Genomic DNA, 12,974 nt, shown 5'->3' on the forward strand with positions numbered 1-12,974 from the left:
ATGAAAGGAATCTCCCCTCCTGCAATATTCAACTCCTCTGATGTTTTGTGGGGGGATGCTTCACTGGACGAGGGAGGGGAAAAAAAGCCCCGCACTCACACTAAGCAAACCCCCCACCCCCCTCCTTTCCTTTTTTCTTCTTCTCTCTCTCCAAAAAGATCAAACGCTACGTGGGAGCACCTCACCCTAAGAGGGAAAAAAAATATCTGCATCTCCAAACAGTATAAATAAAGAACGCCCATTTTTTCAGTCCCAGGGTTTCGCGAGCGCGTTCATTGGCAGTGAGTCAGAGAGAAGATGAAATAAGCGGAGGGAGAGAGGGGAAAAAAAAACCTCCGACCCATATTAGTTACCTAAATGCATTGGGCTTGTCGTTGAGTATTTAACAAGCGAAGCGGAGGTAGGCGCCAGGGAAGAGAGAGAGGGAGAGAGAGCGTCCCCAAACCTGCTCAGTGCCCGGGCTCAACAAGGCTTCTGAGCAGAGCCCATAGGTTTTGTTTAGGTATTGCATAGAACTTTTTTATGTTAAGCTAATCTAAAAAAAAACAAGAGGATTTTGGAAATAGGAGCCCAGTTGCCAGTATTTATTGGGGGAAATTCATTGTAATTCGCAAATTAAAATATTTGGATCGCACTTTTTTCCCCATTTAAGTCCCCAATTTCTGTTAACTTGAGATTTATATTTTCATTTCATACTTTAAACCCACCCCCAGAACTCTCGGTGTTTTTGCTTCGTTTGGGTGACTTGTCCTAAGATAGCGGGACCAGGTTCTGCAGATCTCTCTCTTCAATAAAGAGGGAAAGATGGGCTCTGATCTGGGATGGCAGCCGAGCCCGAGGCTGTGGCGCCCGCTGCTTTTTTTCATCGTCCTGCTCCAGCTCGGCGGCTCCTCCGAGGGCAGGAAGAGCTGGAGGAGCGGCCGCCAGAGCTCGCACTACCGGCGGGCGCAAGGGGTCGCCGCCCGGGAGAGGAGCCAGTCGCCCGGTTGGAGCCAGCAGCATCACCCGGCGGCGGCGGCGGCGGCGGACACGGAGGAGAGCTTCACCCTGGACTTCACCGCCGTCGAGGGCAACATCGACAACTTCATGGCTCAGATCAAGAGCTTGGCTCAGTCTCTCTACCCCTGCTCCGCTCAGAATCTCAACGATGACATGAAGCTGCACTTTCTGGAGAATTCCTCCGTTACCTGTAACGACGGGACGCCGGCGGGGTAAGGAATTTGTTACCAGTCTAACTGGCGCCTTTAAACTTGTTAAAAGGGGAGATTTGATAGAGGTGTTCAAAATCATGAAGGGTTTTTGATAGAGTAAATAAGGAGAAACTGCTTCCAGTGGCAGAAGGGTCGGTAACCAGAGGACACAGATTTAAGGTAATTGGCAAAAGAACCAGAGGGGAGATAAGAAAAAAAATAAATTTATGCAGGGGAGTTGGGATGATCGGGAATGCACTGCCTGAAAAGGGCGGTGGAAGCAGATTCACTTTCAAAAGGGAATTGGATAAATACTTGAAGGGAAGACATTTGCAGGGCTATGGGGAAAGGGGAGTGGGACTAATTGGACAGCTCTTTCCAAGAGCCGGCACAGGCACGATGGGCCGAATGGCCTCCTTCTGTGCTTGCCTGACTCTCAAAAACACAAGTGCTGACAATCGGCGTTAACTGTCATTTGTCCAGCATCGAGAGAGCAAAAAAAAAAGCCCCTTTAAACATGGCGCGAGACTGCTTCATTTGTCGCGATGGTTTTGTTTAACCCGCGATCTCTCTCTCAAGAGGAATAAAGAGCAGCAAATGTTAGAAATGTCCCAAAAATGTGAAAATTCTGTTGAAGGGTCCCAGGCGGAACTTAAACAGGAATTTCCAGGATTTGTTTTTTTATTAAATTTCCACTTTTGGAGGGGTTTCCTTCCCATCCCACCCCCCCAAAAAAAAATCAGCTAAAGACTTGTTGGGAAGTTGTGGATATTGAATGAAGTTTCCGTGTGAATGAGCTGCCTGCTCCTCCCTGACACCCATCCCCCGGGACAGTCACTTTGCAGGTTTGACTATCCAGAGTGTATGGATTTTACAGTGGAAAACCCCAACCCTCCTCCTCACGCTTTGTGAAACAGACATCCTGGTCAGTTTCACAAACCCACTGAACCAGATCACTTGAAATCCTAATTAGCAACAACAAAAAAGCTTCAGCTCCAAGCAAATCCGTGTGTTTCATATCGTTAAAAGAAGGTAAATGTCACCGATAGGAGATAACAGTAAGCAGAAACGACACATTTAACCTCGTTCTCTTCTTCGGACACTTAATTATTTCTAATGTGTGCGTGTGTGAGGGAGGGGGATATTCGCTGATATTTTGAAGTTGTGATTCATTTAGTGATGTCTATTTTAAACGTGAAAATAGTAAAAACAATCGAATTTCAGAATAATTTAGGGACGGTGTTGCTTCGTGGATTATTTTGTGGGTATGGAGCGAGTGCTGGTGCTGGGAGCTCGCTGCAACTCTTCACACTGTTACCTGACTTTAAGGCGATTTAAAATTTTCAGACTGTAGCAGTTAACATATGTTGCCTACAGACTGGACGGCACTCAATCTCCACTTACAACCCACCAAACAATTCGGTCCTTTTTAAGAGCGAAGCATTTTAACCTGTAAAATCCAGACCTTCATAGTCCAAGACGCACTTTCTGGGTTATTTTTTTTCCCTTGAGGTCTCGGGATGGTCTCATTACCAAACGTTTCTCTCAGCGCTATAACCTCCGTTACTTTCAAGTCTTTACAGTCCGGGTAACAACACCCGCTGAGGTTCAACGTCCTATAATCCCGGCAGCTTCCTGAATAATCAGATTCACAACTGGCCAGCCACAGATCTCCTTGTCACTGTGGATTAATTTTGAACGCGGACCCGGTCCACTTATAGAAGGGATTGCCATTTTAAGAGGAAATAGACTTTCTGACACACAAATAGCGGTTGTTTTAAAGCGCTGTTCACTTTGCAGGGCGCCGGCAACCGTTTCCATAATTCCCGCTGTTTCTGACCCTAACCCGCTCGTGTGATGAGTTATCACCAAGTTTGCAGAACGCGATCTTCAAAAACAGCAGTAAAAATCCAGAATCTCATCTGATAAAAACTGAATCTGACTTTTTCAGTCCATGGAACCTCTTGAACACAGAAACCATTGGTGGGAGCCCCTCGTTCCAACCAGCTTTTACGCCAAGTGTAGGCCGAGAAATCTACTTTTTAAATACATTCCACTTTAAGTTCGTTTCATTAAAAATCGATGGGCTAACTGATTTTTCGTTGTCCCCACAGGTACTACATGAAAGAGTCGAAGGGCAGCAGACGCTGGCTGATCTTTTTAGAAGGTGAGTTTTGAGTATTTAATGAGGGTGGGTGTTTATGTGAGTTTTTAAAGAAAACTTGCATTTATATCCTCAAGACGTCCCAAGGGGATTTGCAGCCAATGAAGCACCTTTGAAGTGCAGTTACTGTTAATAATGCTTAGAAATTGTAACATCGAAGGACCGTCAGCATCTATATCGACGTCTATTTTAAAATAATATTTTGTTTGGTACAATTATTTTCCGTTGCAAGAGGAACTCGTTGCTTCAGTTCCAACGGCTGCCCCCACCCTTCTTCTATCTGTAGGATTTGCAATGCGCGTTGCCCCTTCAACACAAGGGAGCTATTCGGCAGGTCAGGCAGCACCCGCCGAGAAAACAGGAGGCAGCTGACGTTGTTTCAGGTATAAAACCTTTCCCGGTGCTTTCTGGGTGGATGCTGCCCAACCCTGCCGAATATCTCCAGCGTTTTCTGGTTTTTTTTGTTTCAGATTTCCAGCACCTGCAATATTATTCTCACTATTGCCCTTTTAAGACTGTGTGGCACTGGTACTGAACCGGGCCACCCCGGGTCCACCGGGGGATTCCTCCTTACTGACTGTGTCATGTCGCCTGCTCGCGGTCGCACTTTATCATTTGCATCGGATCCAACCCGGATTTACATTTCTAAAACCCGAATGATAGTTGTGAATTTTATTTCAGAGAGAGAGAAGGAAAGAAAATAATCTTTGCCCGTTAGTTTTTTTTTGCAAGGAGTCCGGGAGGATTTAAATACACAATATTTCGAGTATGTTTTGATATGATAATCGAAATAAATAATGTAAAACAAATCCACCGAACGGTTTAGCAAGCGATGCACAATGCATTGGTGAACTGTACCGGATTTGAAGTAGCTACAGGGCGGATCTCTCAGGTAATGGACATTATTACTGTCAGGAATCCAGCCAGTAAATCAGTGGCCATTTCCTTTCACTTAGATTGACTAGTTTATTTTTAAAATTAATTTTCCTCATCCCAGTTCTCTCCAGTTATCCTTCCTATCGGTGGTGATTCGTTCTGGAGCAGCCCCGTAACACCTTGGACATGCTTGGTGTGGTACCCTGGACTCTGAATGGCAGAGGGCAAATCGCGGAGGCCAAACCTGTACAGTCATTTGCGAAAGAGTTGGGTGGTTTGATGGAGAGACTGTAGGGTCTTTTTGGACGGATGGAACGATTGGGCCCAACAGCCTTCTTGCTAGGTTTCTATCTTGTGATTTTATAATCATGTGGGGGCCATGTCCTCCCTAGCCCAGGGATGCTTAGGCGGATTGTAATGCTAACACTATCATATCAACTGACACCAATCACACCGTTCACCTGAGGAAGGAGGAAGCCTCCGAAAGCTTGTGGAATTTAAAATAAATTTGTTGGACTATAACTTGGTGTTGTAAAATTGTTTACAATTGTCAACCCCAGTCCATCACCGGCATCTCCACATCATACCAATCATCTCAGCAAAGAAAGTAGTTGAAACCTGACACCTCCCTGGTCTGTTTGGCTCAGTGAATTCACCCACTGAATTACTGAAGAGGCTCTTAAAGAGATTTTCCACCCTTCACTAATATAGCAAAAAAGTAGATCCAAGTATAAGGTGGTTTTCCGAGTTTGGCTTGTGAAGTAATAAGAAAGCAAAAAGAAAGCAAAACTTGTATTTATATAGCGCCTTTCACAACCTCAGGATGCCCCAAAGTGCTTTCGGGCCAATGGATTACTTTTTGAAGTGTAGCCACTGTTGTAATGCAGCAAGCTTGATAGCCAATTTGCGCACAGCAAGCTCCCAAATGTGACGCACAATTAACCAGATCGTATGTTTACATGATGTTGGTTGAAGGATAAATATTGGCCAGGACACCGGGGAGAACTCCCCTGCTCTTCTTCAAATAGTACCATGCGATCTTTTGCATCCACCTGAGAGGGCAGATGGGGTCTTGGTTTAATGTCTCATTCGATAGACAGCACCTCTGACCGCTCCCTCAGTGCTGCACTGAAGTGTCACTCTAGATTAAGTGCTCAAGTCTTATTCTTGGCTTATTCTTACTAGTGACTTGTTCTTGATGGTTATTTCTCTACCAGCTCTGTTTTCATTGTACTGATATTACCTTCTTACTGCTATTGTGCTAGCTCATCTGCATTATGCCTGCAGGAGGAGTTCTGGTATTGTCCTGGTCCATGCTTATGTCCACTGTACTCTTTTTACCAACACTCTGTAACCGAGTCTTCAATTTGAACTTCAAGAGTGGGGACTCTGCTTCCTCCTCTCCCTCACTTCCTCGTGACTCACATCCTCTATTCTCCACTGTAGACGGAAAACTGGGACTGACTGTCCAGTACATCAAAGTGCAATGACTTCACCCTACTAGGCTTCTACTAATCTGCGTCCTGATCTGCCTCTATGCAATGGAATTCCAAACCAGCTCTGGATACATTTAAGGGTAAAAATTCGATGGAGATAGGGATGCAACACTGTAGTGGTGATTCTCCGACCCCGCCCCCCCCCCCCCCCCCACCTTTTGAATGTTTGTCTCCACTGGGGGTGTGGGGTCAGTGAATTTACCCTTTAACGTTAAGCTACTTTAAGATAAATTAAATGAAAAATCGCTCGCCTGCACGGTGCGTGATACAAATCAAACAAGTAACCCCTTTCAGACTTACCAACAGATCACTTTGGTGTCCAACTGAAGTAGTGTGAGATATCGTCCTAGAGGGGACACGCCCCCTCCCCTCCATCTCCCTCGGTCTCGCACTGTTGAATTCTGGAGTCAGATTTGGAGCTGTCACTTTTGCATCAATTCACAGCGGAAACCTTTGTGCATCAACCTGAAAATCCCAGTATAATTATATGTTTAGGATGTGGTTATGCACCAGTAAAGTTGGTGTGTAAACACGGAGTCAGATCAGCAATCTGGCTGCCTATTGCACTGGGAACTCGAAAGTGAGCAGATTCCCTGTTGTAATGTAAACACATTGCCCACGTTGAGTTTGAAAGCAATTCACTCCCAGCCCATTGAGGCACAGTGCAGAAAAGCATTCAATTTAAAACAAAGACTGTAACTTCTAATTTCCCACAATCCCCCACACAAAAGGAAGAATTTGATTCGGTTGGAAGTGGCCTCGCCTTCTGACTTAGTGGTTTAATGTAAGGAATTGAGCCATGTACCAGCAAGGCCCGGGTGTAATGTTTGGTTTGTGCTATGGGTTACGTCTGGAGAAAGTATTTTCATCTATAAATCGCCAGTGTAAAATAGTAGTGGTTGCAGGTTAGTCACTGTTGGTGGTAGTGGTGGAAACAATTTGAGATGATGAATTAAAGAGTATCAAAAAGTGCATTGGTATAATGGCAAAGCTTATTGTTTTAAGCGAGAGTCTTCCGATTGTGCATCAGTATCAATGTGGTAAATAAATAGATGGGTATGGTAGCCAAGTTGTGAAATGAAATTCAATAAATCAGGTAATTTCTGGCCTAGCACCAGAAAATGACCATGATAGCTGCTGGATTGTTGTAAAAATCCAACTGGTTCACTAATGTCCTTCAAGGAATGGAACGTACGGCCCCTACCCAGTCTGGCCTACATGTGACTCCAGTCCCACACTATGTGGTTGACTGTTAATGCCCTCAGGGTAACTAGTGATGGGCAATAAATACTGCCGTACTAGTGTCACCCACGTCCCCCCAAAAATAATGCTAGTGTCAATACCGCTGGTTTCTGTAATAGAATGGAGTAATGACCATATATAGCATGTCTGTGGACTCTCTATGTAATTGGGTGTTAATGAAGCATTAATACTGCTTTTTGAATCAGAGGGTTTCAGCACTGAACATATTTAATCCCATCAATTGTGGTTGTTGATTTAGAGATTTAAAGTTTATTCATTTTGGGATCTTTTTGTAAAATGTGTCAAGGAGCCTATAATTAGTGACACAATGACATTGCCTCACCATTGATCTCAGTATGTTCCATTTATTGTATTAATCTTGCGTGTCATTTTAAGAAGAGGACTTGGAATCAATCTGACAAATTTTCAGGAAAAGGCAAAATGCAATGAAAACACAAATGAACATTGACTGAGCACCTCAGGTATCTCTGCTATTTTCTTGGAGTTACGAGAACTGAGGGTGTATTGGGGCTTCCTCAGTGTCTATGGGTTGGCTGGGGACCTGCTCCCAGGGTCTGTCTTTTCTCTTTTCATGTGCTGACGAGCCTGCTGTGTATTTCCAGAATTTTCAATGTTTCTTCCAGATTGCAATTTTTTTCTTTTTGCCCCATTTTCCTTCCTGTACCTTTTCACTGCCAACTTAACTCTTCTAATACTCTGTTCTTTTGACGCCTTTTAGTTGCCTCAGAGAGATGATCACTATACTTCATCCACCAGTTTTCCTAAAAACCCTGTTTGGATTTTCAACCCATTCCTTCCTCCTCTTCCTCGCTCCCCACCACCCCCCCCACCCGACCCGGCCCACTTTTTTGTTTTTGTTCAGCTTCGTGATTAAAGGTCTCACTTATCTTCCAGTTTCCAGTTCTGATGAGGAGTTTACACCCAAATGTTAACCTGTCTTTTTTTTGATGCTGAAGGATTTGTTGTTTTTATTTATTCATTTCCAGCGTTTGCAGCTTTTTATAGGGAGCAAGTGCAACTTTGAGAGATTCTAACACATTAGTTGTGTCGAACTGCTCGTCCTGTTCTTGCATATTCATTGTGCCATTTGTTTTTGTTCTCCTAGGGGGCTGGTACTGTTTCAGCAAAGAGAACTGTGACACTAGATACGACACCATGCGTCGGTTAATGAGCTCCACCAACTGGCCTCACAGTAAAACAGGTTAGTGTCGGCAATGGGGGCTTGGCTCGTACGCCACACTATTAGTTCAGACAATAAAGGGAAAACACTGAAGAAGAATAAAGCATTGAAATAATCTTTTTGAGATGCATTAGACCTGTGGTATGGTTATTCAGTGAATTATATTACCAAACACCTGTGGAAATATGTCAAAACTATTTATTATTGGACAAGACACCAGCAGTTAGTCACCTAATAGAATAAGTCGATGCACTCATAATGAACCCCTTTGAAAAATACCTATAATCATATATAATGTATATACTGGGACTTTATAGTGCTTTTGGCACTTGGATGGGATAAAGGACTACTCTCATTCACTCTCCCCCTTCTCTCTCCTCTCCCATACTCTGGCTTTATAGCTATTATGCTAATGAGGCTTTCACATTGTCCTCGAACCAGTCAACCTTGTTTCTAGTGGGTGGGATCCACAGCAGAAAACTGCCCACAATTTAGTGCAGATTGGCATTAATTGACAACCTCACTGAGGGATAGCACAGGAATGGTGCCTGTGGGAAAAGACGCCTGCAGATGTGCCATCCATTTGTAACTAAATGTCCCATAATTCAGCGTACACATATGCGCCCAACATTCAACAAACCATGTTACAAGCTAAGATCCTGCACTGAGAAATTCCACACCCATAATCCAGCCTTGATTTTCCAACCACTAAAATCCATGGTTGGAAAATTACAGACTTGGGAAGTGGGATTTCCTGATTGGCACTCCCAGCATTCACCTGGACTGGCCACGGTTTCTTTATATTTCTGACAAGTCTAACACAGGTTACCATCAAAATGTTTCACCAAATATCAATAAAATGTGGTGTGCTGGCAAATTCACATTAAACAAATGGCCCTGACCTTTCTGGGACTTTTATTTCAACAGGAACTGGAATCCTATCACCTCAGCCGGAAGAAAACCCTTACTGGTGGAATGCCAATATGGTGTAAGTTTCAGTCAACTCGATTAAACAAGGCAAAACCAGAAATGGAAAAGTTAGACTGTGTGAATTTTAAGCGTAACAGTATAAAACTAAAAATTAACTCCCTCGATGGCTCACTGGGAAAACGCAGTACCTGGTTTGTTGCAGAATGAAACAAAGTCAGAGGGTCCTAGCTTCAGTTACACCCTGTGCTGAGTCAGTTGATCATAGCTGGGGCAGGGGTGAAGGCACTACAATTGGCCTTAGCATCCCCTGGATAGGGAGGGAAAGAAATGAGCTGGGGTTCCTGCTCCTGATTGCTGTTCAGCGCTTCCCGTGTGAACAACGGGTGAGGATAAGATGGGGCTCACCTGTGATGCCCCTCACAGTCAGGTAGCCAGCCAACACTCACTGTCTAGACACACAAGAACGGTCATTCGGGTGAGGTGCTGGAGGGCTGTTGTCATACCCCAGCAGGAATTGGCACCTTCGGGTGAACAGGGGAGAAAGGTAAGAAAATTAGGAAAATGACCGAATCCTGTGAAACGCAATAGACCTGAGGAAACAAAATAATTTCTTATCACCACATTGCATACACCAGGACTGACTACACCATTCCTATTTAGGGAAACAAATGGGAACTTGTTATATATTTGCTTGCATTCGGATAGCGTTGGGAATTTGCCACGTTATGAATTCTTATGCTTGGATTAAATTGTATTTAGTTCTCCCTGTAGAGGTTATATAACCAGAGCTATCTGCGAAAAGGTAGAAAACACACCAAAGTATGTCATGTAATCATTCCAACAACTCCTGTGTTATCTGAAGGCCACACAGTATATATAAATAGCGTAAGTACAGGGCAGGAGATAAAATCTCAGACATAATTTCCCCTGATTTGCAGGTTATTTTTTCTGCCTCTGTCTTTAGTTTCTTTGCACCACTCACCATCCAGGACAGAAGGCAGTGGTGACCTGCTCCCTGACCTCAGTTAGTCCTGCTTTTGCGGCATAAAGCGGTTTAAGGGAGGAGCCACCAGGGTGAATGGTCCTTTGGGTTTTCCTTCCCTCGCTGTGGTGAAGGGCCAGAGGTCTGTTTTATCAGCACCACCCCCCTCCCCCACCCAGTCACTTTGCTGCAATCTGGGACTGGCTCTGTGGGGGAATCATAGGCATGAGTGTGTGTTCTGCATCTTTTCCCCAATGATAAGCAACTTGTAATCCAATGTTACACTGAAGGTATTATTTCCACTTGAATCATTTTATCAAGCACATCTGTTCATTGCGCTTCTGCTTTTCCTTTCAGTTTCATCCCTTATTGCTCGAGTGACGTTTGGAGTGGAGCATCCCAGAAATCTGAGAAAAGTAAGCTTCCATTTGCCACTTCATGCAGCATTAAGCAGATTTTACCTCGACAGGACTTAACTGAAGTTACCCAAATGGCTTAATGAGTAAATTCACTACCTGGAGTGGTACTGAGTCACACACATTTGGAAGGTCCCAGGTTTGATACTTGATCTGAGTTCAGTTAGCTGATCGTGGCCAGGCCAGTGGTAGAGGCAATGCAGTTGACCATAGTGTCCTTGAGCTAGGTCTCCGACTCCTGATTGCTGTCCAGTGACCAATATCAGAACGCCAGTGTGTGTATATGTGTGAGAGGATGATGTGTTAGGGCACAATCAGACTTGGCTGTGAAGTCTTCCAAGGTCAAATAGCATGCCAGTGGTCACTTTGAAGATTGACACATGAAGAATGGCCATTTTGGTGAGGTACTGGAGGTTGCCGGTGCCTGTGAACAGAGACCATAGAACCAAAGAAGTTTACAGCACAGATGGTCATTCAGCCCATCATATCTGTGCCAGCTCTTTGCTCGAGCAATCCAAAACTAATTGCACTGTTGTGCTCTCTCCTCATAGCCCCTATATCTTCCTTTACTTCAAATATTTATCCACTTTTCCCTTAAAGGATGCAGTGGTCTTCGCCTCAACAACTCCCTGTGACAAAGTATTCCAAGCTCCAACAACTCTCTGCGTAAAGACATTTTTTCTAACCTCTCTTCTCACTCTCTTAGTGATAATTTTAAAGTAATGACCCTTCATCGAAACTACAGCACAGAAACAGGCCATTCGGCCCAACTGGTCTATGCCAGCGTTTATGCTCCACACGAGCCTCCCCCCTCCCTACTTCATCTAACCCTATCAGGATACCCTTCTATTCCTTTCTTCTTCATGTGCCTATCTAGTTTCCCCTTAAATGCATCTATGTTATTTGCCTCAACCACTCCTTGTGGCAGCGCATTCCACATTCTAACCACTCTCTGGCTAAAGAAGTTTCTCCTGAATTCATTCTTGGATTTATTAGTGATTATTTTATATTTATGGTCCCTAGTTCTGGTCTCCCCCCACAAGTGGAAACATTTTCTCTACGTGTAGCCTATTAAACCCTTTCATTAGCTTAAAGACCTCTCTCAGATCGCCCCTCAGCCTTCTCTTTTCCAGAGAAAAGAGTTCCAGCCCGTTCAGCCTTTCCTGATAAGTGCATCCTCTCAGTTCTGGTAACATCCTTGTAAATCTTTTTTGCACTCTCTCCATTGCTCCTATATCCTTTCTATGATATGGAGACCAGAACTCTGCTCAGTCATCACTGACTCCCCAACCTGAGGAAATAGTCTTTCCCTATTCATTCTATCAAAACCCTTCAAAATGTTACAAATCTACATTAAATCTCTTTTAGCCTACTCTGCTCCAACGGTTATAGTCCCATGGTTCCTGCTCCCGATTGCTACCCAGTGGGTCCCTATTGGAAAGTCTATGTGTGTGAATGTTGGGTCAAGACAGAATTAGACTTGGCTTTGATGTCTCTCACGGTCAAATAGCTACCAACACTCACTGTGATGGGTAAAGTAGTTAGAACAGCCTCTTTGATGAGGTACCCTGCATTAGTCAGTGCCTTCAGGAGAGGGAGAGGAGAAAAAAGTTAAAAAGTAGGATTTTACGGGAAGAGGCTATCCCAGTGTAGTGTGCACTCACCGTTCTCTGCCTTTTCTTTGTTGAAGGTGAATACGCTTTCATGGGAGCACTGATAATACAAGAAGTTGTCAAAGAACTGTTGACTAAAGGCCTTGAGAATGCAAAGATTCTCCTGCTAGCAGGAACCAGGTATGTTGTTTTGGTTTTCGGGGTCTCAATGCTGAGGCTCCCTCCTCTTTGCGATGTACTCCGATAAGATCAAATGTGCCTTGAGATAAAGGTGAATTCCATGTAGAAATCTGCATTCAGTCGCCGCAGTGGAAATTATCTTTACTAGGATCAAATCCTATTTTGGATCTCAAATGCTGCCCACGGTCATTAAAGATTAAATTCCATACCATCTCACCTTACCATGGCAACTTGATAAGATTAAATGACGGTGTGGATAAATTAATCATTGCTGCAAAGCAATCAAAAGTGTGAGCAGTCATTTCCCCCCCTCTCCCCCTTCTTTCTATCAACTTTCTTTCCTCCCTGTCCCCACTCTTATTCTGAAGGTATTAACTCCTTTCTGGGGCACAGTTCCACAGGCACTGGTTTTCTCTTGTTATCACAGCCAAATTTGCCATTCCTCATGTATGAATCTTGACAGGGAGTGTCGGTGGGTTATTCATCTAACAGAGCTAATCCAAATGCTTGCACAGGCAATGATACCAGGTAGCAAACAGGAGCGGGAGAGCTGGATGATTTCTCCCTCTCTAACTCAGGATAAGACCCTGCAAACCCTCCGCTGCCCCTTGCTGTGAAATCTGCTTACACAGCAGCTTGGACTGAACCAATGTTCATCCTGGCTCTACACGGTTTGGCTTTTCA

At 44.2% G+C, this 12,974-nt stretch overlaps 1 protein-coding gene across 1 annotated transcript in view; it reads left to right on the plus strand.

Moving 5' to 3' along the window:
• The first annotated feature begins 348 nt into the window (after window positions 1–348).
• Window positions 349–12,974, plus strand: part of notum1a (notum, palmitoleoyl-protein carboxylesterase a) — a 35,350-nt gene continuing 22,724 nt past the window's right edge. Inside the window, exons 1-6 of the mRNA XM_068004485.1 lie at window positions 349–1,211; window positions 3,305–3,357; window positions 8,095–8,190; window positions 9,097–9,157; window positions 10,439–10,497; window positions 12,188–12,290. Coding sequence (XP_067860586.1) covers window positions 805–1,211; window positions 3,305–3,357; window positions 8,095–8,190; window positions 9,097–9,157; window positions 10,439–10,497; window positions 12,188–12,290 — 779 coding nt within the window. The 5' untranslated portion in view covers window positions 349–804. The remainder of the gene's footprint in view (window positions 1,212–3,304; window positions 3,358–8,094; window positions 8,191–9,096; window positions 9,158–10,438; window positions 10,498–12,187; window positions 12,291–12,974) is intronic.

Source organism: Heptranchias perlo, chromosome 23 (assembly GCF_035084215.1).
Source record: "Heptranchias perlo isolate sHepPer1 chromosome 23, sHepPer1.hap1, whole genome shotgun sequence".
In the NCBI taxonomy this organism is placed as follows: domain Eukaryota; kingdom Metazoa; phylum Chordata; class Chondrichthyes; order Hexanchiformes; family Hexanchidae; genus Heptranchias; species Heptranchias perlo.